General features: G+C 46.3%; 6 protein-coding genes and 1 long non-coding RNA gene across 8 annotated transcripts; 5 read left to right on the top strand and 2 right to left on the bottom strand.

The window, feature by feature from the left end:
* Window positions 1–80: 80 nt before the first annotated feature.
* Window positions 81–15,216, bottom strand: e(y)3 (enhancer of yellow 3). Of its 2 annotated transcripts, none has more exons than XM_070208983.1 (12): window positions 14,987–15,216; window positions 8,701–11,503; window positions 6,992–8,327; window positions 6,634–6,923; window positions 5,005–5,102; window positions 4,771–4,926; window positions 4,239–4,688; window positions 3,893–4,168; window positions 3,445–3,670; window positions 3,118–3,358; window positions 2,504–2,692; window positions 81–2,439 (listed from the first exon to the last, which is right to left on the bottom strand). In XM_070208983.1, exons 2-12 carry the CDS (start codon window positions 11,458–11,460, stop codon window positions 1,640–1,642), a joined length of 6,822 nt encoding a protein of 2,273 aa, XP_070065084.1. In that variant the 5' UTR covers window positions 11,461–11,503; window positions 14,987–15,216; the 3' UTR covers window positions 81–1,639. The 2 variants fall into 2 exon arrangements, with proteins under 2 accessions (XP_070065084.1, XP_032296300.1); XM_032440409.2 differs by having other exon boundaries at window positions 14,574–15,215.
* Window positions 5,075–5,987, top strand: LOC116652251 (uncharacterized). Its single transcript, XR_004305236.2, has 2 exons — window positions 5,075–5,567; window positions 5,741–5,987. It is a non-coding gene; the product is annotated as an uncharacterized lncRNA (long non-coding RNA).
* LOC6634542 (uncharacterized) lies at window positions 12,042–13,367 on the top strand. Its single transcript, XM_002058250.4, has 2 exons — window positions 12,042–12,174; window positions 12,252–13,367. The coding sequence occupies exon 2, from the start codon at window positions 12,263–12,265 to the stop codon at window positions 12,986–12,988; it is 726 nt and encodes a 241-aa protein (XP_002058286.2). The 5' UTR covers window positions 12,042–12,174; window positions 12,252–12,262; the 3' UTR covers window positions 12,989–13,367.
* Window positions 15,217–15,738: 522 nt separating the features above from the next.
* On the top strand, window positions 15,739–17,212 carry LOC6634543 (pyridoxal phosphate phosphatase PHOSPHO2). Its single transcript, XM_002058251.4, has one exon. The coding sequence runs from the start codon at window positions 15,950–15,952 to the stop codon at window positions 16,874–16,876; it is 927 nt and encodes a 308-aa protein (XP_002058287.1). The 5' UTR covers window positions 15,739–15,949; the 3' UTR covers window positions 16,877–17,212.
* A 160-nt stretch (window positions 17,213–17,372) lies between these two features.
* On the bottom strand, window positions 17,373–19,124 carry Rcd-1 (Required for cell differentiation 1). The gene is made up of 5 exons (XM_002058252.4): window positions 18,970–19,124; window positions 18,763–18,833; window positions 18,138–18,707; window positions 17,986–18,077; window positions 17,373–17,906 (listed from the first exon to the last, which is right to left on the bottom strand). Exons 2-5 carry the CDS (start codon window positions 18,820–18,822, stop codon window positions 17,720–17,722), a joined length of 909 nt encoding a protein of 302 aa, XP_002058288.1. The 5' UTR covers window positions 18,823–18,833; window positions 18,970–19,124; the 3' UTR covers window positions 17,373–17,719.
* Window positions 19,125–19,171: 47 nt separating this feature from the next.
* On the top strand, window positions 19,172–20,331 carry Sec61gamma (Sec61 gamma subunit). The gene is made up of 2 exons (XM_002058253.4): window positions 19,172–19,315; window positions 19,805–20,331. Exon 2 carries the CDS (start codon window positions 19,836–19,838, stop codon window positions 20,040–20,042), a length of 207 nt encoding a protein of 68 aa, XP_002058289.1. The 5' UTR covers window positions 19,172–19,315; window positions 19,805–19,835; the 3' UTR covers window positions 20,043–20,331.
* A 473-nt stretch (window positions 20,332–20,804) lies between these two features.
* Window positions 20,805–23,092, top strand: SrpRalpha (signal recognition particle receptor alpha). The gene is made up of 3 exons (XM_002058254.4): window positions 20,805–21,032; window positions 21,108–21,785; window positions 21,839–23,092. Exons 1-3 carry the CDS (start codon window positions 20,916–20,918, stop codon window positions 22,943–22,945), a joined length of 1,902 nt encoding a protein of 633 aa, XP_002058290.1. The 5' UTR covers window positions 20,805–20,915; the 3' UTR covers window positions 22,946–23,092.
* The last annotated feature ends 96 nt before the right edge of the window (window positions 23,093–23,188 follow it).

The following is a 23,188-nucleotide window of genomic DNA, read 5'->3' as shown; positions in this document are numbered from 1 at the left end:
ACCAAACTCGTTTGTTTAAGTAGACGAATTTCATCATTGCGTTAGTTTTGTGAAACGTCACGTTTTGTCAGCGTTGCCACTTTTTGTGTTTTTTTTTTTTTTTTTGAAATTCTTTCACACATTCACTTAATGTTCATTTTGTTGTTGCTTGTGCTTAACTGTTATTTCTTTTTTTTTTAATTGTATCTGTGAGTGTGTGTGTGTGTGTGTGCACGTTAGCATAAATTACATGTATAATACATTCTTAGGCCTAATTAAATAGTAAATGTTGTTTCTTGTTGTTTGTTGTCGCTGTTGCATTACAAAATCAACTAGCACAAAGCAGCTGCCGCCCAACAAAGAATATTTGTATATAAGAAGACACTACTTATATGTACACACATACACAGAGGTACATATGCATGCACATACACACATACATATGCATTTGCATTCTGGGCTTAAATCATTTACATGGCTAACTTACAGCTTACAAAAAATAGTATTAAGAAGTACATACACAATTTGAACGAAAAAAAAATAGATCTCTATATATATATATATATATATATATATATAAATATATATAGTAGTTTCGGCCCAATTTCATTTATTACATATGTTACTTTTTATTTTGTAGCTTATTTATATTCGTATAGTACAATTTTATAGGCTAACGACGTACATAGACATAATTGTTTTTTTTTTTTTTGTTTTTGTATTTGTTTCGATATATAAATATTTAATTATTATAAACGAAACACAAACACAAAAGAAGAATACACAATATGCGATGTCTTAACAGTAGAGGCGATGTATGCATGTGTGAGAGTGTGTGTGTGTGTGTGTGTAATGAATGAGGAACAAAGAGAATGAGCATAAGGAAGAGAGAGGTTGTTATGAGAGTTAAGAAAGTGCAAAAGCACGCGCGCCAACGGTAAATACGTTGCCAGACGACTCTGTTGCACTTATTAAATGGCATGTGGCAACGCCAAAAGTTTTGCATACAATTTAAAAATTAAAAAAAGTTAAATTAACTAAAATGCAGCTAAGAAACTCCAAGTGTATGTATGTTTGTTGTCGGTGTGTTCGTGTGTTGGTGTGTGTGTGTGTGTGTGTGTGTATTATTACTTAATCGCTAATTTAAACAAACTCAACTTAGGCATAAACATAAATTTGTTGATCATTTTGTTGTCATGTGTCCGTAACATATTTATCTTGCGTTCGCTTAAGTAACATAATTATTGTGGGCATTAAATTAAGTTGTATTTATATGAATATAAAACAATTAAAGATAAAACAAAAAAAAAATTGCATTAATATATATATATATAATCAATAAACATACGCCCAACCGCATACATATACAAAAATAGCTTGTGTTTTTGCTTGTTAATACTATGCACTTGCGTGTGTGTGTGGGGTGTAGATGTGTAGATGTGGTGGGTACATGTGTGGTGTGTAGGTGTGTGGTGGGTAGATGTGTGGGGTAGAGGTATAGGAGGGGTTTGCTTTTTAGGCAGAGCTGCTGGCTTAGGATTGGTCGAGGGATTGGTAGGTGTGAGGGAGGGGGATGAGGGGGGGGGGGGGGGGGGGGGGCGACCCGCGCTTACTACAAGTCCGTTAAAGTGCGCTTGGCACAATAACGTATAACCCCCACTCAGGCAACAACCGGCGGCGGAGCTATGCCAATTGCTGTGGCTGTGGCTGTTGTTGCTGTTGTTGTTACTGTTGCAGCAACTGTTGTTGTTATTGTTGCTGTTGCAGCAACTGTTGCTGCTGCTGCTGCTGCTGCGACTGAGTTGGAGCTGTTGCTGTTGGCGGGCGTTGCTGTTGTCGCAATTATTGTTGCTGCTGCTGCTGCTGTCGACGCATCATTAAAGCTGCTGCTGCTGGTGGACTGCATTATTGCCATGTCCTGGTTTCTGTTTAGCGCCTGCTGTGGCATTCGCTTGCCACCAATTGGCGGCAGGATGCTGCCGCACGGAATTGCCTCTGCTGCCAGCGGCGGCGCCATGTTGCTGCTGCTGCTTCTCGGACTGAGCGCAGCTGCTGCATCTGTCGTGCCATTTGCCTGCACTGACAGCGGCAACTGCGCAGCCGATGATGTTGGCGAATGTGCGCAGCTATTGTTGCTGTTGCTGCCGCTGCTGACGTTGACGTTGACGCCGACGCCGCAGCTGTTGGGCGTTGTGGGCGGCGTTCGCTTGGTGGGCTTGGCACGTGCACAGGGCACGCAGAGCATGGCGCAGTGTTCGCGCAGCTTAGTGATGTGATCGATGCGATACTCGTTCATCCATTTGACCTTTTTGTGTTTAACTGGCTTCACGCACTTCTCGCCCCCGCTGCCGACGCCGACGCCACCGCCACCTGGCGACAGCAGCGACGCCTGCGGCAGACCCTCCGGGCGCGTGGCGCCGCAGCGCATGCAAATCGAGCAGCGTTCACAGCTCCAGCGACCTAAAAGGCAAACATTTAACATTATATATATATATATATATGCAACTCCAGGTGGGAGACTCACCTTCGGGCACCGTTTTGACGCCCAGGCAGTAAATGTGATAGCCGCGATCGCATTGCTCGCAGTAGAGCATTTTTCCCGGCTGCTGGCTGCTGCCGCATTTGATGCAGCACTTGCAATCCGCGCACTGCCAATTGTAGTTGCGCACACGTCCGACCATCCGGTGCGGCATCTCAATGCAGCTGGGATGCACTGTAAATTGAATGAGTTTGAAATTAACAATATTTTCTTGAACGAAACTCAACGAACTGCACTTTATTGGTATTGCCAGACTGCACATAAAAAATGCCCCAATCTCGTTAAGTTTAATTTTACAAAAGCGTTGCCAACTTTTTTTTTAGTGAAATAACGAAAACATTTTGAATTCGGGAGACTTATGACGTATATAAAGTGCAGTTTTTCAATTGAAAAAATTAGAGTTTATAAAATAATTTGAATGTGTTACTTTTCAAACTTAAACTTTTCAAGCTTAATCTTTATGCATTTTTATAAAAATAAAATAGGCAAATTTAAGCTTCCCTCAACTTTGGCAACACTGCTTTACTCAAGGGAAAACAAAAAAAAAAAAAAGTCCCCTCAATATCCCATGTGGGATTAATTTCGAGCCCTTCACTCACCTCTGCGCCGACAGCTGTAGCAGCGTATAAAGGCCTCGGGCATATTTCTCGCATTGCGATGCTGTGTGCGCTGGCAGACGCCGCAATTGGACGACAATCTGGCATCCTGTTCGCGTTTCTGCTCAGTTTCGCTGGCGGAGTTAATGGAACTGTTATTGCTGCTGGTGCTGCTGTTGCTGCTGCGACTGCTGTGGCTGCTGGCGCTGCTGCTGCAGCTGCTGTCGCTGTCCGCGTCGCTGTCCTATACATGTGCAATAACAAATATGCATGAGTGAAAGCTGTACATGTGTGTGTGTGTGTGTGTGTATATGTGCAAGTGTAACTTACAGATTCGCTGCTGCTGCTGGCTTCACTGCTGCTGCTGCTGCTGCCGCTGGCGTCGGAGGCGTTGCTTGTTTTGGCCGGATCATTGTTGCGCTGATGTCGCGAGCGCTGACTGCGCCGCAGCGCCGCTGTCTGCGCTTTCGTTTGCGTAGCTTTGACGCCCTCGAGCAGCAGCAGCTGCTCCTGCTGCTTCGGCGGCTTATCCAGCGCTATATTCAGCGGGTATGCCCTACAAAACGAAGGGCTATATTAGTTTTGCATCCCATTTGTGCACTTATGAAAATTAATATGAATTTAATTTAATGACAAAATCACGTTAATATCGGATCGGGATATATAATATGGCACTTATATATGTATATATATTATATAGCTGCTATGATGAGCGTAAGCGTATTTCAACTTCGGCTTGACTCTCTCTTTTTTTTTTTTTTTTTTGATCATTTCTTACCTCAGCTCGGCAGGCGTTAGCCGGCGATAGTTGGACGTAAATTGGCCTGGCACCAGGGCCAGCGGATAGACATAATCGGAGTCCTGGTAGGCGGCATCGTAGATCCGCGGCGCCAGCAGCTGCGGCGGCACCGGCATATTCTCTGCCAGTGCAGCTTCACGCACCACATTCGTGATGGAGCGATGCAAGAGGGTCGAACTGGCCGCGGTGCGCGGCACCGGCAAATTCATGGTGAACGTTTGCAGATCCAGGCAGGCGACACGCTCCTCCTTGCGCCTACGGAATACGGAATACGGAAAGGAAAGATTTAGTTGGGTATAACGGGAAATGATTCGTGCGGGCTTACGTCTTGTTGAAGTACACATTCCATTTGCTGGTGGAGAGCATGGCGCGATCGCGTGCCTGCAAGCCACGCCCATTGCCGACAGTCAGACCGAGAGCCTTCTGTTTGGCCTCGATGTCGCGCAGATGCTTCTGGCGTATGTACTCCTTGTACTCCTCGTATTTGTCATAGAAGTCGGCATACATGATGTCCAGTATGTCGGAAGCCCAGACCGCGGTGATGCCCAGATCGCACATCTTTTCGCTGACCAGACCCTTCTCCTGCAGCCAATTGCGCTCCTCCATGTCGACGGCGCGACGCGGCAAATCGGGATATTTGCGCTTAAAACTGGTGATGCCCAAATAGAGGGCCACCTGTTCCTGTATCATGAAGGTGTCGCGATTCTTGGACGGGCAACAGCCCTTCGGCGGCGGCCAATCATATTCCGCAATGCTGGATGCCTTGAAATCCGTACTGCAAAACGAGAGCGTAAAGAATATGGTGAGTTATGGAGCTGGCCGGTAGAGGGTAGGGGAGGGGACAATATGCTACTCACTCTTCGGCGACGCAAATCTCCATTTTCTTCTTCTTGGGTCGCTTCAGTGCCGAACCGAGTATCGCGTCCACAGATTGACCCTGATTCGAGTCCAATAAACTGACGCCGCTCAACATGGACGATTGCGACTCCTCGTTGTTGAGAAAGTCCGGTTGCCTGAGCGAGTTGCAAAAAAAAAAAAAAAAAAACGGTTAAGAATAAGTACTCAAATAAAGCACTCAAAATAATACTCACTTTTGTGGCGTGAGCGGCGGTTCCATGCTCGTTACCGATTGATTGCTGTTATTCAGATCGGCGCTCATGCGTGTGTCCTCCTCGAACACCTGCGGCGACTGCAAAACAACAACAACAACAACAATAAAAATCATTGAAAAGACATTAACAAACAAACATTATCAAATTTGTGTTTTCTTTTCTCTTCGTATTTTGTTTGCAAATTTGTGCATTGATTTTGGTTGCTGCGACGCCGGCAGCGACAGCGCCAGCGCAAGAGACGGCAGCGTAAGAGACGGCAGCGCGCAACAACTCAAGAGAGCGCTATGTGACAGCGTTGCCAGCATGCATGATAATAACAACAACGCCAACTGTGTGTGTGTGTGTGTGTGTGGGGAACCGCGCACATGCTGAGCTCTCCTCAAGCAGAGAGACAGAGCAGCGACGCAGCAGGTGTGGTGAAGTTGGCTTAGCTTGCCGCTGTCCAGCATTGCTATAGACACACCAATAGAGAGCAAGAGCGAACGAACAAAAAAAAAACAGAAAACAAAAAAAAAAATTTGTGCAGCTGATTAAAATCACAGGTGAAGAGACAACAACAACGCGTTTCGGCTGCTGCTGCTGCAGCGCTGCTGACTTCGGTCGCGTGCTGCTGGTTTGCCTGCTGCTGCTGTTGTTGTTTTTGTTATTATTATTATTGTTATTATTATTGCTGCAATCGTATGCGTTTTTTTTTTTTTTTTGTTTTTGTTGGCAGTTGGCAATGAATGCAGCGCGCGAGCGCCTTTGATTTTAATTACGACACAACACTGTTGGCGTGTCTGTGTGTATGAGTGTGTGTGTGTGTGTGTGTGTGTGTGTATGCTTGCGTGTGCTTGTGAGCAAAATTTACGTAATAAAACATAAACAAGTTGCATTGGGTGAAACAATGAAAAATATCATATAAATATTATAGAACACAGGCACAAAACACACACACACACATAGACAGAGAGAAAGAGAGAGAGAGAGCGCGCGCGAGACAGAGACATCACGGTATCCTTTGCATGAATCATGCCAAAGAAGAGACACAAAGAAGAAACCGCTAAAGAAGCAGCTTTCGATACTGCCGCCTATAACGAATTGCAAATACCCTGTTTTAGGGCAAAACTCATGTTTAATGTTTTTGTTAACATCAAAATAATAATATATGCAATGATATGTATATAAAAACTTGTAAATAAAATAAATAAAGAAATTTGGAACATATGCTCATTTAACCCGGGAACTCGTAAGTGCTAGATATAGAAATTTTGGTAGATAGACTCTCAAAATCGAAACAAAGAAACTAGGTTTTACTGCATGGATAATATATAAATTATTAACCGTTAATCTACATTCTTGTTACATTTGTCTTGTAGTTTCCTTTTGCTTTAGAATAAAGCTAGACAAAAATAAAATTAGACTTTTTCCTGGTATTGCTTGCCTTGCCTAAAGATCCTCAAACTTCCCATAGAAGTACAAAGCAAAGAGCTCGAACCCAGGGAACTAGAAGATCAAGATTTATGGAGCTCAAAAAGTACCCAAAACTTGAGCTCTGCCACTCAACTGAAAACTTTCTTTCCACTCTATAAAATAACTGATACATATAAATACAATCGGTTGCCTTACCGGACTAAAGAAGCCCTTGAGCCGCTCCGGATCCGGCTGGTGCTTGAGTCCACCCACGCATCTCGGCCGGCTCTGGGCGATGGCCTTGGCCACGGCGCTGGCGCCTCGACTCATGCGCGGCACACGCGGCTGTGCCGCATTATTTGTGCTGTTGCGGCCGGATGAGGAGGAGGAGCCGCCGGCGCCACCCCTAGAGCCGCGTCCACGTCCGCGTCCGCGCGTTGGAGTAACAGGCGCCGCCGGACTGCTGCCAAAGCCGCTCAAAAGTTGGCCCGGGGTCGAGGATTCATCTGAAAGGCAAGAGCGGAAAGATTTGTAAGAAATGGGATTAGATTCTTGGCATGGTTCAGAGGCTTACCACCCGAGTTCTCCAGCGCGCTGTAGTTGTCCTCGTCCTGCGAATCATGCTGGCTGTTGTTGTTGCTGTTGTTGCTGCTGTTGTTGCTGTTGCTGTTGTTGTTGTTGGTGCGCAGTTGCTGTGTGGCTGTTAGGGATGAGAAATCGTTGGGCTGAAAGATGACATCCGGCAGCGGATCGGAGGAGGATAATATTGTTGTTGGCGGCAGCATGGAACAATTGCTGCTGTCCACAGTTGTTGCTGCCGCCGCCGACGCCGCCGCCGCCGCAGCAGCAGCAGCAACTGTTGTTGTTGTAATTGCGGCGCTGCCATTGCTGGTGGAGGATGAGGATGAGCACATGGTTAGATCGATTTGTGTTGCCAGAGCATAGGCCATGCCATTGTTGTTGCTCTCCACGGTCGTGTTGCCGCCAAAGCGCGGCATCATCGCAGCAGCAGCAGCAACTGTTGCTGCTGTCGCCGCCGCAGCCGCCGCAGCAGCAGCAGCAGCAGCAGCTGTTGCAGCTTTGCTTTGACGCTTGCGCGTTACTTTTGCTGGCGTTCCGGCTGCTGTGCCGGCTGCTGTTCCGCCTGGTGTGGCTACACTGCGTCGCGTGGCGCGCAGCGGCCGCTGCTCGTTGCGTCGCGTCGGCGTTGTCATCGAAGCCGTCGTCGTCGCCGCCGTCGCCGCCGCCGCCAGCAACTGCTGTGCGGCAGCCTCCTCGCCGGGATTGAGGTCCGTTGTGGTTGCCGCATGGTGCGCTGTTGCCAGCAGCTCCGGCTGCTCCGCACTGACCATGTCGATGGCCAAACGCTTGCGCAACAGCTGCACACGTCGCGACTGCACCGCACTGTCCGCCTCCAGCAGGGTTTCCGTTACCGTTGCCGATGCCGATGCCGGTGCCGGTGCGGGCGTCAGCTCGTTGGCATTGCGCTTGGGTCGACCCCGCCGCCTGACCGTGCTCACCGGCAGTGGTGTCCCTGTGCCGGCCGCCGGCGCCGACACATGCGCCTCCTGCTTCTCGCTGTAGACAGACGCCGCCGCCGCTGTTGCCACCGCCAGACGCTCCTCGGCCAGCAGCAGGCTGCCATTGCTGAGCGCGTGTTCCATGTGCGCCGCCGGCTGCTGCTGTGCCTCCTCCAGCTCTGTGTTGAGTATGCGCTCGTGTTTCTGCTTGCGACTGCGATGCGTTGACTGTTGTCCAGTTACTGCTGCTGTTCCCGCTGCCGCTGCTGCTGCTCCCGCTGCTCCTGCTGTTGCGCCGGCAGCAACTGTTGCTGGCGTGTCATTGCTGCAGTTGTGCGTCTGCTGATCGTTTTCATTGTTGTCCAGGCGCCGCTGTTTACTTGGCGGCAGCTGTAAAAGCCAAAGGAAGTATCGAAAAATTGCAATTAGTTGCGGTTTTACTCAAAATGAACCGGTTCAAAGGCGAACCAAAAAGTGGTTCAGCCAAAATTCTTTTTGCTTAGAGGTATTATAATATTTATTTTTTTATTTTTATTATTTTTTATTTTTTTTATTTTTTACTTTTATTTTTTATTTTTATTTTTTATTTTTATTATTTTTTATGATTATTTTTTATTATTATTATTTTTTATAATTATTATTTTTTATTATTTATTTGTTTTTATTTTATTTTTTGTTTTTCTATTTAATTTTTAACCCACAACTGCAGTATACCCTAGCTATTTCGAATGGGCAGAGGGTATATTAGATATGGACTACTCACGCCACTGGGAGATTCTGGCTCGGTCTGTAGGTGTTGCTGGTGCTGCTGCAGCTGCAGCTGTTGCTGCTGTCGCTTCAAATGGTTCTCGTTGTTGTTGTGCAGCTGCAACTGTTGCTGCTGCTGTTGTTGCTGCTGCTGCTGCTGCTGCTGATTGTCTGGCTTGTGATTTAGATTTCGATTTCGATTTCGATTAAGATTCATGTGATTCAGATGATTGCCGAGCTGCGTCTCCTCCGACTCGTAGGCACTTTGCGTCGTTTGTGAATGCGGGCTGCCCTCGGGCGTGTCCAGAATCTCAATGGAATCGATAATCGGCTGCTGTGCGGCGGCAACAGCAACAGTTGCTGCTACAGTTGCAGCAACAGTTGCTGCTCCATTGGCCATCAGACGTTCGGTTAGCTGCGGATATTTTGAGGCAGCTGTCGAATTGTTGCTGAAGCTTTTTGGCGGCGCTGTCAGCTGGCTGAGCAGTATATTGGAGTTGGGCGAGGCGGGATTGCTGCTGCTGCTGCTGCTGTTGTTGTTGTTGTTGTTATTGTTGCTGCTGATATTGCTGCCAGTTGTTGCTGCTGCTGCTGCTGCTTGCATTTGCAGACACTCGAGCAGCAGATTTTGCGATTGAGCTGTGGACAGGCCGCGATTTATTGTTGCTCCTGTGTAGTTATTGCTGTTGACATGCGCCGGCGAGTTGCCCGGCGAGGGCGACGAGGTCAGATCCACCATGTCCACAATATTGTGTTGTTGCTGCTGCTGCGGCTGCTGCTGTTGCTGCTGCTGTGCAATGCCATTGCTGCTGTGCGCCGGCGCTGGCAGATTGTGAAACATTTTGGGATCATGCTCCTTGGAGAGCGCATCATCAATGTCCATATCATCGGAATTGCGACGCAGCTCATCCGCTTCGCTCTCAACAGCAGCAACAGTTGCTGCTGCAACAGTTGCCGCTGCGGGCATGTCGCCGCCATTGGTCAGCGTCAGCTTGGAGGATGAGCTGGAGTAGCTGTTGATCTTCTCCTCCAGCACGGCGCGCACCTTGTGCTTGGGCGAACACAGATTCTTGATGGTCAGCTTAAGATGCGGCTGCTGTTGCTGCTGCTGCTGCTGCTGATCGGTGCTGTTGTTCGTCTTGATGGTCAGCTTGGGCACCAATTGTTGCTGCTGCTGCTGCAAATGTTCCTCATCCTCCAGCTCAATTGACTTGGTTTTGATGGTCAGCTTGGGTATGGACTGCGCATTGTTGGCATCGTGCGTCATGATCACCGTGTGCTGCGCCTGCAGCTGCACCAGCTCCTGGTTGCCGCCCGTCTTGATGGTTAACTTTGGTATTACTTGTTGTTGTTGTTGCTGCTGCTGCTGCTGGTCGTCGCTGCTGATGCAGCTGCTGCCGGCGTGCGTTGTCTTGATCATCAGCTTGGGCACCGTGGGCGTCTGTTCGCCGCCGGAGTAGCTTGAACTGGATGCCGATGAGCTGGATGCGGCCGATGCTGGCGATAGACTGCAGCTGATCAGCTGCGTCTCGTTGCCGCCATCCAATTTGGTCGTTTTGATGGTCAGCTTGGGCACGGGCGCAGCAATTGTTTTCATTGGACTATGGCAATTGCTGGCTTCGGCTCCTCCAGCTGCTCCTCCTCCTCCTCCTCCGCCCGCATCGGGCATCTTGATGATGAGCTTGGGCACCACGCTGCCGACACGCTCCTCGTTGGCGGCGCGTATCGTCAGCTTGGGCACAATATGCGGCAGCTGCTGTTGCTGTTCCTCATCGGCGCACGACGAGGACGAGCACGATGACGATGCATCCGAATTTGTTGCCATATCCGGCTGCTGCACCTTCAACGGCCTTATCGTTAACTTCGGCACAACAACCGGCTGCCCAACCATGCCCTGCAACAGTTGAGACGCATTTGTAGACGGCAACTGTGCGGGCAATTGTATGCGCAGCGGCTCGACGCGTCGCTCATCGTTAACCCCCAGAGATTCGGTTGTTTGGCTGCCGTGCTTCGAGAGCTTCAGTATCAGCTTGTGACTGCCGCTCCCGCTCCCGCTGCTCCCGCTGCTGCTATTGTTATCTTCGCCATTCACATCTAAAGCTGTGGCAGCCATTGCTGCTTCGCTTGTTGCTGCTGCTGCTGCTGTTGCTGCTGTTTCTGTTGTTGGCGCTGTGCTGTTGCTGCTGCTGCTTGGGCTATTTGGCAGCTGCGCATCGTCGCGCAGTCTGTGCTGCGGCGGCGATGCTGTGGTGCTGGTTATTTGACCCACCAGCTGCTGCTGCTGCTGCTGATGATGTTGCTGCTGCTGCTGGCGTTGCTGCTGTTGTTGTTGGCGCTGCGCTGTTGCTGCTGTCGACACATTCAATTGTTGTTGCTGTTGCTGTTGCTGTCGCTGTGCCGGCGACGATGTAGAGCTAACCACCTGCTGCTGGTCCTCCTCTTCTTCCTGTAGCTGCAGCTGCTGCCGCTGGACACTGCTGCTGCTGCTGCTGCTGCCGCCGCCGCCTGTTGCTGCTGTCGTCGTCGTCGCTATGGCTGACTTGCAGTTGGAACCGTTGCTCGAATCCGAATTCGAATTCGAATTGGAACTGGAACGTGGACTGACGCTGGCGCTGGAACTGTTGCTGTTGATGTTGTTGTGGCTGCTGCTGTTGCTGCTGCTGCTTGTGCTGCTGGTGCTGCTCGTGGAGCTGTTGGAGCAGAGAGGCGTTGCTGCCAGGCTAACTGAGGATGATGTTGCTGCTACCTGTACCTGTTGCTGGCGTAAATCATTCATTGCTTTATTCCTTTATCCACACCAAAACGCGGTTTGCTTTTGCCTAAATAAAAACAAAATAAATAAACAAATTATTAGTGGAGAATTTTACAACAAAAAATTATGGTATGCAGTTACAAAGTTTTGCTTTAACATCAATGCGCATTACTTTCGTTAAGTACTTATCGAAAGTCTTCTTCTTTAATGTAACCAAAATAGAGAAAAAAAAAACGGCAACAAAATTAACTGTTCTTATGCTGAGCAGAAAAACAATAAAAGTATCGATACATTAGGCGCGCTTCACACAGCTAAATGCGCTTTCCTTCAAAATTGGGCCGACTACAAAAATATCGATATATAGAAATATCTCTAACATCGCTATCGGCTGGAACCGATCGCGTATTTGTGACTTTGCAAGTCCAAAGCAGTTACATCCTAACTGTAAATAAATTAAATTTCAAAATATGCCAAAGAAAAATAAAAAATGCAAGGTGGCAGCACGTCAAAACAAAGATCGACACACTTTTCTGTTATCGATAAATATCGCGAACAACTTTAATATACAATTCTCGATTACAGTTGACTGGTAACACTTTGTAAATCCGGCCAGATCATTGTACAAATAAATAATCAGCTCAGCTTACGAAAATTTATCGTGTGAATGTTGTAATTTATATTATTTCAAAACAGACCTCTGGCCTCAGCCATTGGATCAAAATTGTACTAGTGGTTAAGGTAATAGCACACAGCATCAAAATCAAACCTCAACATATAAAACCATGTAATACGTATTTGTTTCGCTTGCGTTACAGAAATTATTTATATGTTGCTGCAGTTGATATTAGCGCCGATATGGCAACCCATGAAGGATCAATTGAGCCTTTTTAGGGCTCTGGCAACGGGCGGACGGATACCGGGTACCAATCTGGTACTGATGCCGGTACCAGGCGGTAGATGTCGCTTTGGCCTAATCGAACACATTATGATGGCCCTCGCCGGCGCCTGGCTGGTGTTCCGTGTCATCTGCTGTGAGCTGGCCATCGAGGATAGGCAGCCGCCGCCAGTGAGACGGCAGCGCAAGAACGCTTACAATGTGAGACAAACGGAAGCGGAGACAAATACGGCGTGCTCAACTGATGCCAACCATATTATGATGGTGCAACAACAAAAGGAGCCAATGCCGGAGACAGACCCATTGCTTGAGACGGAGGAGATGTTCTATTGGGGCTGCCAGCGATTGCGCAGACATCAACCGATACTCAAATTTACGCGCACTCAACTAGACAAATTGCTGCGCTTGGAGCGCAATGCTGAGGACTACGACGACAACGATGATGATGATGATGATGATGATGATTATGAAGAAGCAAATGGAAATGATGATAATGACAATGGCGATCCCGGTGACAACAAATCAGAGAATTTAAATAGTGAACAAAATAGCATAGTTAATCCATCAGCGTCCGTCGAAGATATCGAGACGCATTGCAATTCCACAAGAAATCCAGGCGCAGCAGAAGAGAAACATGTAGAATTGGGAAGAGCGTAAGATGCCCAGTTGTCTGCATGTGTCAGTGTGCCTGTGCCGCTATGTGTGTCTGTGTGTGTGTGTGTGTGTAAATGTGTGTTTGTGTCTCAATTTTGTTGAGCGCGGGTGAGACTGTAAGTGGAGCTGTCTGTGTGTGTGTGTGGAAGGGTGAAGGGCAAACCAAGTAATAATGCTAAGCGCAGCGCGTTCATGTTGCTGCCCCACAAAAGGAGAACGAACTCGGCACACGCTCACACATACACATACACACATGCACATGTATGAAAAACAAACACACACACACACGCATACAGTACACAAACCAAACGAAAAAAAAAAAAAAAAAATGGCAACAAATTTTGACAACGGACGATTTCAATCGAAATTTTATATTTCATATGCTATTATTGGAATCAATACAATAATTATTCCACTAAAAAAAATGCATGTATCAAAACTCTAGCATTGACTCTCTCTTTCTCTTTAACATTTAATATGCATGCGTGTGAGTGAACCGTTACTTCAAAGTGCCGCCCCTGTGTTTGGTGTTCATAAGCTACAAAATATATACAACTTACAACACTAGCGGCAATTACACACACACACACACACACAACAGTAATTAATTATATACTTATGCATATATATAGAGTGGGGCAAGAGTGTGCGTATGTATTGTTTTGTTTTCGTTTTCCTATTGCACTCTAGCTATTTACGCAAATATGTAGTAACTGTTACTTAAGCTTTGAACCGAAAAGCTCTCAAACACATTCATTCACCGGCAAACATAGGTGGGAAGAGTAAACGCAATGTGCTTATTGTTTGTTATTTATAGCCAAAAAAAAATGGACGATTGCAATATTTTAATAAAAGCCCGGGCTTCTAATTTTTGCTTATTATGATAGTGGACATAGAAATTGCCGCGTAAACAGTAACGTACCGCCAAAGCACAAGGAAACCTGCAAAAAGCGACAACAACAACAACAAAGTCTACCGTTGTTAATAATACGCTGCGTAAGCGTGGAAACATGCGCGGCACACAGCTGTCTGTCGAGAGCAGCAGAAATTGAGAAAACCGCGCCACATTGGTACGCACTACTACAGCAACAACAAATGACAGCGACTGCGACGTGGTGTATGTGTTGGCAACACTGCCAAATTCACCAGGGGCCCGAGCCAGAAATTCACCACAGCGCACACACGCACACACACACAAACACGAACCAATACCAGCATGAAAGGCAATCGCCCGTGCCGCTGCATGGAGAAAAATACATATATACATGTGCACAATGTATATACACATACACATATGCATATGCATTGTACTTTTATACATGCATCTGCATTAGCGACCCCCGCGCAACTCTCGGCAACGGCGCCTGTGCAACAACAAATATTAACTGCGGCAGAAGCAACAACAAATGCATGCGCTGCGCGCCTAAGGCGATGCAAAAAATAAAAGCCAAAGAAAATAAAAACGGCGAGAAAAGTCTCTTGGAAAAGAAAAAAACACAGTAAGACGCAGCTACATAGCAAAAGACGCCGAAAATGGACCCAACAACAACAGCAGGCTGGCTGGCAGGCAGGCAGGCAATAAACTCACCATGCGGCAAAACGTCAGACAAAAGAAGATGGAGTAGAAGTTGAGCGCCTTCTCTTTGCATGCAATTCGCGTGTATATTGGTGTGCGCGTGTCTTTGTCGGTGTGTGTTAAGACATGGAGCATGTTTTGTTTTTATTTGCACACTTTGTAAACATTTCGTTGCACTTTTTCGTACTATTTATTTAATATACAAAAAAAAACATTGTCGTACACATTGACGTGAGACTGTAGTCGGTACAAATTACCCGTACTTGTACTCGTCTCGCACACACACACACACAGTACACACCGCACACAAACATACACACTATACACACACACACACACAGTACACACAGCGCACATACACCAACAAGCGCAGCGCTCGGCTGTCCCACTTTCCGTGTATTGGTTTCGTACACTTTTCCACGCACTTTTTAACGATTGAGCAGCAGCAGACGACGACGCATAAATTTGTTATAAAAAAATAACGTTGTTTGTTAACTGTTTGAACTGGTCGTAGAACATACGCAATATTACTTCGGCGCGCACCTATCGTTTTAACAATTCATTATTAAATGTATGCCCTGCTCGCTGTCTGACAGTGTTTTTTCTTTTTCGCTTGGAATATAACACTACCGTACTCGTCACGACAAAATGGAAATGAAAATGTAGGGATGTTGATAGCATATCGATACATCGATATTTTATCTGTTACTAACAAATTCACTTGCGATATTTACTATTAAAGCTGTAACTGCCTAGGCATAATATATTTGAAATTTAGCTAAATGCTTAAAAAACTGTTTGGGAAAGAGACGCTATATTGCTCGTATTAGAAAAAGCTTGTTACCACACATCTTCAATAAGTATATAAGGTTTTGATTACTTATATGGTAACAAATAAAACAGAATTCACAAATTCTTAATTAAAACTAGCCATATAATGTGTTTCATTCATATCGGTTCAATAATTTTTAATCGTATTACCACACCAGCCAATTGCCCTGCATCGATACTGTTAAATGGTTACATGTTGCAAATAATTTCATTTAACTGTTAATGAATAAAAACAATTTTGAGAAAATCGAATAGAATAACGTTAAAGCTCAACGCCTATCGATAAATTACGTATAGAACTGAAAAACATCGAAATAGAGAGGCGCTTAATTTCACCACCGCCTTGCCAGAAGCTTGAAATCGGATGGCAACTCTGACGCTAATAAAGCTACTGTCAAAGTTTTGCCCAAAGCTAAACCCGAAATACATACATACGAAAGCCAATTTCAAGCTGCTGCTGCTGATGCTGCCCACTAGCAGTGGGCAATTAAAAACGCATTGGCATTCGGGCATTGTCAGTTGCAAGTGAAAGTGCAGCAGCCGAACGCGCCGCAACAATGTCGACGCCATCAACGTCTGCAGCCGCCGCCGACGCCGCCGCCGCCCACCCAACCAATCAACGGGGCCTGGGCAAACAGCAGCGCCGACGCCTGGCCGCCTTCGATTTTGACCATACAATTGTTTCCCAGAATACGGACACTGTGGTGCGCGACATGCTGCCCAATGAGCTGGTCAGCTCCTGTGCTCTAGCCGATCTAATGGAAAACGAATGCTGGACCGAATATATGGCCGAAATCTTTCGTTTATTGTATGCGCAACAAGTACCAGAGGCGCGAATACGCGACACCATACGCTGTATACCGGAGGTGCCCGGATTTGTGCGTCTTATCAAGCATTTGCAGAAGAAGCTGAATTTCGATTTAATTATCATCAGCGATTCGAATAGTGTTTTCATTGACGAATGGCTGCGTGCACACAATCTATCCGATTGTTTCAATGCCATCTTTACAAATCCGGCCGAGTTCAATGAGCACGGCCAGCTTCTGGTGCGGGCGTATCATCGGCAAACCGATTGTAAACTGAGCGCCAGCAATTTGTGCAAGGGCCGCGTCTTGGAGCATTTTGTTATCGAACAGGATTTACGCTACAATATCCGTTACGATCATGTTTTTTACGTTGGCGACGGCAACAACGATATTTGTCCAGTTTTGAGGCAGCGCGCCTGCGATTTTGCCTGCGCCCGTCAGGGCTTTGCTATGGAGAAGCATCTGATCAAGAATCGCAACAAATTGAAGCTGCGCGCCCATTTGCTCATCTGGCGCAATGGCTTCGATTTGCTGGAGCAGATCTGTGTGCTGCCCCAGTTGCAGGGTCCGCCGTCGCAGGCTCACAATTTGGATGCCAATTGCAAGGCCGAAATAGGACGACGTGCGTCCGCCGTGGCTGCTGCAGCTGCCGCCGGACCATCCGATCCAGTCGAGTAGTCAATTTAAAACACAAAACTTTTACAAATCTATATATATATATATATTCATATATATATGTATAACTATTTCCCAAAAGATATATATTTACATTAATTGATGGATGGTTTCGGAATCATCAAGAGTCTTTGTTGTGATCAATGTTTATATATATGTATACAAATATGCTAAATAATAATGATAAATAAATAAATATCTATTTCGAATTGTGCACAACACACACAACACACACACACACACACACACACACACTCATCTTAAATGTTATTCAGTGTGTTAAATGTATATTTTGTGCTCGCAGCTGTTGCTAGGTGTAAGAGAAAATTGTTTGTGTAATTGTTGAATGTTGTAATTAATATTGTTTGTATATACGATAAACTATATACACACAAACAAACACCCACATATATATATATATGTATATTTGTGTATATCCCGAAAAATAAATGAATTTAAAGTTGTTGCAAAATGCACGCCCCGGAAATAACCGACTGGATTTACTTACATTTCAGTTTAATGGCAAAAATTAATAGCTAGCTATTTATATACATATTATAGGGTTTAGTTATTAGCATAAACTATTGTACGGCTTGTAAACTTGATTGTTGCAAAGGCTCTAATTAGCTTCACGCTCGTTCGCTTCAGTTGACAATCTTATGTATATATATATATATATTTATATGGATGAGTTGTGCAGCTAAATGCAAAACATTTTCCGAATTCAACAAGAGGTTTCTTACAACTTACAAGTTGCAATAGCTTAAATCTAAATGTTAACAAATCAATCTTAATGCCTAAACAAGCGTCTGGGCCGATGGGTAGCCAGTTGTAAGATTTGGTCGCTTAGGAGCCCAATGGCGACATGCCAATCTGGCGTGGATCGGCGCCCGGCTGTTGTGCAGCGCCCGGTTCCAAGTTTTTGATGAGCATTTGCAGCCATTGCTTGGTCGATTTATCATCTTGCAGGCACTGCGTGAAGGTGCCGTCGCGCAGCTGATCCGGCAGGCACTGGCCCAACGCCTTGCGTGCGCTGCACCACAGAATAGAAAGAGAAAGAGATAATGTTGAATGCACATGAAAGAGAGCCTATTATCATGCCTGGCACTGACCGTGTATTGTCGGAGAGACGCAGATAACATCGTACAACATGCTTCAGGAGGCGCGCACACGGCTCCTTCGATAGCTGGATGACCATTTTACCCTTTAGAGAGAGAGGGAGAGCATAAATGAGGAACTCAAAGATGGAGCAGGGCCAACTTACCAGGGTGATGGCCACATGCGAGAAGCGCTCGTAGGTCTGACATATATAGGATAGGCCCGACTCGTCGAGCAATATCTTTTGTATGATGAAAGTGGCGACCGTTTTGCTCAGCTCCGAGCCGCTGTCCATAATGGTCAGGCACAAGGGCACAATTTCGGTGGTCAGCAGAAACGTAATCACCTCCTGTTCGTCGGTCTTCACCAGAGCGCCGATAACACCCAGGCTGGTCAGACGCAAATACTCAAAGGGACGTGTTTTCGAAATGGTCGATAGAAAGGGATACAGATAGAGGGGTATCTGGGCCTGCAGGAAGGCGGTGCGGGTTTCCGGATGCGAGGCGACACACTGCCACAGCGCCAGCGCATTGCACACACGATTCGACTGATGGGCGGTCAGTGTGGGTGGCGTTATTGATGGATATATGCTAATTATCTCCTGGAGCAGAGCGCATGCGGTGCCAAAGCTGTTCCAAAGCATTGGCGCCAGATCCGTTTCACGTTTCTTGCTCAGCTCCAGCAGGGCCGTTTCGCGTGTATCCGGATGTGCTAGCTCGTTGATCCATTGGTAAACCTTCAATTGAAACATTTAATACATTTATAGATATACACTCGTATTTAATAGTGACCTTTTCTTGTTCGGTGGGCTGTTGTTGGGGGTTCATGCAGGGGCTCGGCTGTGCGCTCATCCTTGAAATTGCTGTTAAACACCAAAAATACGTAAAGTTAAACGAAAGCTTTACCAAGTACCGTAAAAGTTTAGCTTCTTTGGCTTTGCGTGAAAACTTTTAAGCGCGTTCGGTTTTATTGCTATTTTTGAGGCAGCCTTAACTCACATCGCAGCGACAATCAACTGTACGTAATAGTGCGTAACAATTGTACGAATTGTTGTTTAATATTCGTATTAGCAATAAATCTAGACTTATTCGAAAAATGACCAAGCAAAATGCCGACCGAAAAATAAAATGTCGGCTCAATTTGTTGCAGCAGCTGATAGATGATAAAAGTGTTGCCACTCTGAAAACTAACGCAGTCTGGCAACGGTGTGGCTCAAAGCAACACTGCGTTTTGTTTTTTTTTTGACATTTCGACGTGGAACTTGTCAAAACAAATTCGTATCGCAGCAGGCTACACGAACTTCACGAACAGTCATTCGTGTAGAAATTATCAAAGTAAACGGAGGTGCGTGCCAAACATAATTTTCTTTTTTTTTTCTCAACTCGAATTATTTGTTTAAATCTAATATAAATTAAATATTAATAAACAAATAGTGTAAGCCTGAATGAATGTATAAAAATTAAGTTCAGCTTTACGTGTGTAAAGCTGTAGCTGCGGCCGAGAAAGGCAATGCGTGGCGCTGCCTGCATAAATTGTTCGTTTAAACAAAACGGCAATTGAAAAACAAGTTGCTTAAAACAAAATACATTTAACTGTTTAGTTACATTTTGGGAAAGCAGCAGCAGCAGCAGCCCATGAAACACAATTAACGAGCGGCTTTTTCAACCAACCAAATTTCACCTGTGACGTCGCCGACGTCGTCGGCTGCCACGTCGTCGTGACGTTGGCGTTGCCATCGTGTTTTGTGATTGTGTGAAAGTGACATGCATGACATACATACGTTTATAGCATTGAAATGTATTGAAATTGTAATTGTTTTTTATCCATTTGCAGCTCTCAAAATATCACACATTAAACGTTAGCCATGGACAAAGTTGTGAAATTCGCTGAGCCTGGTCGTGCATTTGCCAAGGACTCGATTCGCCTGGTCAAGCGCTGCACAAAGCCCGACCGCAAGGAATTCCAAAAGATTGCGATTGCCACCGCCATTGGCTTCTGCATTATGGGCTTCATTGGATTCTTTGTTAAGCTGATACATATTCCCATTAACAACATTATTGTTGGCTCGTAAATCTTGGCGATTGGCAATTGGTCAGGAGGAGAGAAGGAGATGAACAATAATAATCATCAATTTTACGTAGAATATTTCTTTTCGCGCCTAAACAACATAAATATACTTTAATTTTTTTTCCTGTATAGTTACACCAAGCACTATGTACATTCAACGAATGTCCTCTTTTTTTGTAACAAAATTTTCATGTATGTGAAATGTATTGCAATAATGTTCAAATTCCCATTCACAACACATGAACGTTAGTTAATAAGCGTCAGTAATAAACGAAAAAAAAAACAATCGAAAATCCATTGAAGCCTAGTTTCTTATGATTCTTGCGATATTGGGCAACCTTGGCGTCGTATTACGTTACGTTACGTCAAATCCATTTGGTAGCTCTGGGCACCCGAAGCTGATGTCTAGTTTGAAGTTGGGCGCGAGTCGTGTTATGGACACACGTCGTGCGTGCTCGTGTTAAGTACATTGTTGAATTTGTATGCATTGGTCTGAACCAGCTGAAGATCAAAATTGATAACATTTATATTGGATTACATATATAGTGTATGTTAAAGCAGCCATTGAAAGCAAACTTCCATATTTACGGCAAACTTCACTAAACAATTGTCAAACTAATTTTACAAAAAATCATAGAAGCAATTTACGTTCAACAAGGCGACAGGGTATTCCATATTCGCCATCTAATTAGCATATCAGAGTTCCAACTGGATTTTGTTTTCTCTTTCGCATATGTATATATATATCGATAACTATCGATGTCATACTCGTGCTCGTGACGTGGAATGCGTACGGAACTGTTGTTTGGGTCAGTTGAATTTGTCGCCGTTTTCATTGCAAGAGGAATTGTTGGGCCGATTAGTTAGTAAATAAAAAATGTTAGACTTTGTGGTCATATTCACAAAAGGCGGCATTGTGCTCTGGAATTCGAACGAATCCGGCAAGAACTATGCGGCGTGCATCAACAGCTTAATACGTGGCGTCATTTTGGAGGCAAGTCTATCGAATTTTTGTTATTGTTATTGTTAATGTTGTTGTTGTTGTTGTTTTTGCTGTTTCTGGGCTTAGGAGCGAAATACAGAGTCCAAGTACTTTGAGGAGGATCATTTGGCGGTGCAATTCAAACTGGACAATGAGCTCGACGTGGTCTATGCGGCCGTTTTCCAAAAGGTCATCAAGCTCAACTATCTGGACACTTTCCTGGCCGACATGCAGACGGCATTTCAGGAGAAATTTGGCGGCATTGGCCACCAGGAGCGTCTGGCCATTGACTATGAGTTCGAGCAGGAGTTTCGGCTGGTGCTCAGCGCTGCGGAGGCTGCATCCGCCAAGCAGGGCAAGGCGCCGAAGGCGATGCGATCGTACAATGAATCGCAGAAATCAAAGAAAACCGTCGCCTCGATGCTGCAGGACGACAAGCGGAGCGTGACGAACGAGAAGCGCGTCAATATACAGGAGAGCCCGCCGGCAACCAAATCGCAGCCATCATCGCCGCCGCGCAGCAATGCTGATATTATCCAGGAGAATCGGCGTAAGCTGCGCGAGAAACTGACGCCCACCAAAAAGGCAGCGTCGGCGGCAGCGTCGGCGGGATTGGAGGCGAAACCGAACAACGACAGGGAGAAGGAGCGGGCGGGCAAGAAGCCGCGCGTCTGGGATTTGGGCGGCAACTCGAAGGATGCCATGCTGTTGGATCGCTCCAAGGATGCGCCCGAAGATGCACAGCTGCAGACCATTAACAATGATGTAAGTGCTCGAACAGCTTACGGCATGCTTAGCTAATCCCAATTTTATTACAGCTGGTGGGCACCATGCAGGGCAGCATACGGGATCTGGACGTGGAAAGCGACTCGGATGCGGCCGACAGCGAGGCGAGCGACGACAGCGAACAGGAGCAGCAGGAGCAACAGGCGCGTCGAGCGCTGACCCGAAAGCCCAAGAGCGCCGGCTTGTTATCCTATTTCAAGGGCATTGTGGGCGCCAAGACGTTGACGCTCAGTGATCTGCAGCCGGCGCTGGAGAAGATGCGCGATCATTTGATATCGAAGAACGTCGCCTCAGAGATTGCGGCCAAGCTGTGCGATTCGGTGGCCACATCGCTGGAGGGCAAACAAATGGGCACCTTCGACAGCATTGCCAATATGGTGAAGGAGGCGCTGACGCAATCTCTGGTGCGCATCCTGTCGCCCAAGCGGCGCATCGACATTATACGCGATGCCCTCGAGTCGAAACGCAACGGCAAACCCTATACGATCATCTTTTGCGGCGTCAATGGCGTTGGCAAATCAACGAATCTGGCCAAGATTTGCTTTTGGCTAATCGAGAACGATTTCAATGTACTGATCGCGGCCTGTGATACGTTTCGTGCCGGCGCTGTGGAGCAGCTGCGCACGCATACGCGGCATCTGAACGCACTGCATCCGGCTGCGAAGCATAATGGTCGCACCATGGTCCAGCTGTATGAGAAGGGCTATGGCAAGGATGCGGCCGGCATTGCCATGGAGGCGATCAAATATGCGCATGATACGCGCGTCGATGTGGTCCTGGTCGACACAGCTGGCCGCATGCAGGACAATGAGCCGCTGATGCGTTCCCTGTCCAAGCTAATCAAGGTCAATAATCCGGATCTGGTGCTATTTGTTGGCGAAGCTCTTGTCGGCAACGAGGCTGTCGATCAGCTGGTCAAATTCAATCAATCCCTCGCCGATTACTCATCCAACGAGAATCCACACATCATCGACGGCATCGTTCTGACCAAATTCGATACCATCGATGACAAGGTCGGCGCCGCCATCTCCATGACCTACATCACCGGGCAGCCGATCGTGTTCGTCGGCACTGGCCAGACCTATGCGGACCTCAAAGCCATCAATGTCAATGCCGTTGTCAGCTCCCTCATGAAATAGGAGATCCCAGCAATAACTGGGACAAACGGAGGACTTAATTCTAAAAAACTTGTTTTTACACTTGATTTTTTTTCGTGTCTTTATATAAATGTTGTGTGTGTGTGTGTGTGTGTGCACAGGCACAACAAATAAAATGCACTTTTTACATTTGTTTGTCGATTCCGATTTCCAGCCATTTTCCACTCTTGCGCGTGGAATTCACCATAATCCACCATTTACATAAGCTTAGGAACTCATAGCTCT

Source organism: Drosophila virilis, chromosome X (genome assembly GCF_030788295.1).
Source record: "Drosophila virilis strain 15010-1051.87 chromosome X, Dvir_AGI_RSII-ME, whole genome shotgun sequence".
Classification (NCBI taxonomy): Eukaryota; Metazoa; Arthropoda; class Insecta; order Diptera; family Drosophilidae; genus Drosophila; species Drosophila virilis.
Note: the sequence above shows the minus strand (reverse complement) of the source record. Positions and strands in the feature narration are given on the sequence as shown.

Bases quoted from the DNA above. Each gene is read 5' to 3' on its own strand.
- LOC6634542 (XM_002058250.4), top strand. From the start codon at position 12,263: ATGTTGCTGCAGTTGATATTAGCGCCGATATGGCAACCCATGAAGGAT.
- LOC6634543 (XM_002058251.4), top strand. From the start codon at position 15,950: ATGTCGACGCCATCAACGTCTGCAGCCGCCGCCGACGCCGCCGCCGCC.
- Rcd-1 (XM_002058252.4), bottom strand. From the start codon at position 18,822: ATGAGCGCACAGCCGAGCCCCTGCATGAACCCCCAACAACAGCCCACC. The intron at 18,078-18,137 runs GTAAGTTGGCCC...CTCTCTCTAAAG, and splicing joins CGCATGTGGCCATCACCCTG to GGTAAAATGGTCATCCAGCT. The intron at 17,907-17,985 runs GTCAGTGCCAGG...TCTGTGGTGCAG, and splicing joins CGTCTCTCCGACAATACACG to CGCACGCAAGGCGTTGGGCC.
- Sec61gamma (XM_002058253.4), top strand. From the start codon at position 19,836: ATGGACAAAGTTGTGAAATTCGCTGAGCCTGGTCGTGCATTTGCCAAG.
- SrpRalpha (XM_002058254.4), top strand. From the start codon at position 20,916: ATGTTAGACTTTGTGGTCATATTCACAAAAGGCGGCATTGTGCTCTGG. The intron at 21,033-21,107 runs GCAAGTCTATCG...TTCTGGGCTTAG, and splicing joins TACGTGGCGTCATTTTGGAG to GAGCGAAATACAGAGTCCAA. The intron at 21,786-21,838 runs GTAAGTGCTCGA...ATTTTATTACAG, and splicing joins TGCAGACCATTAACAATGAT to CTGGTGGGCACCATGCAGGG.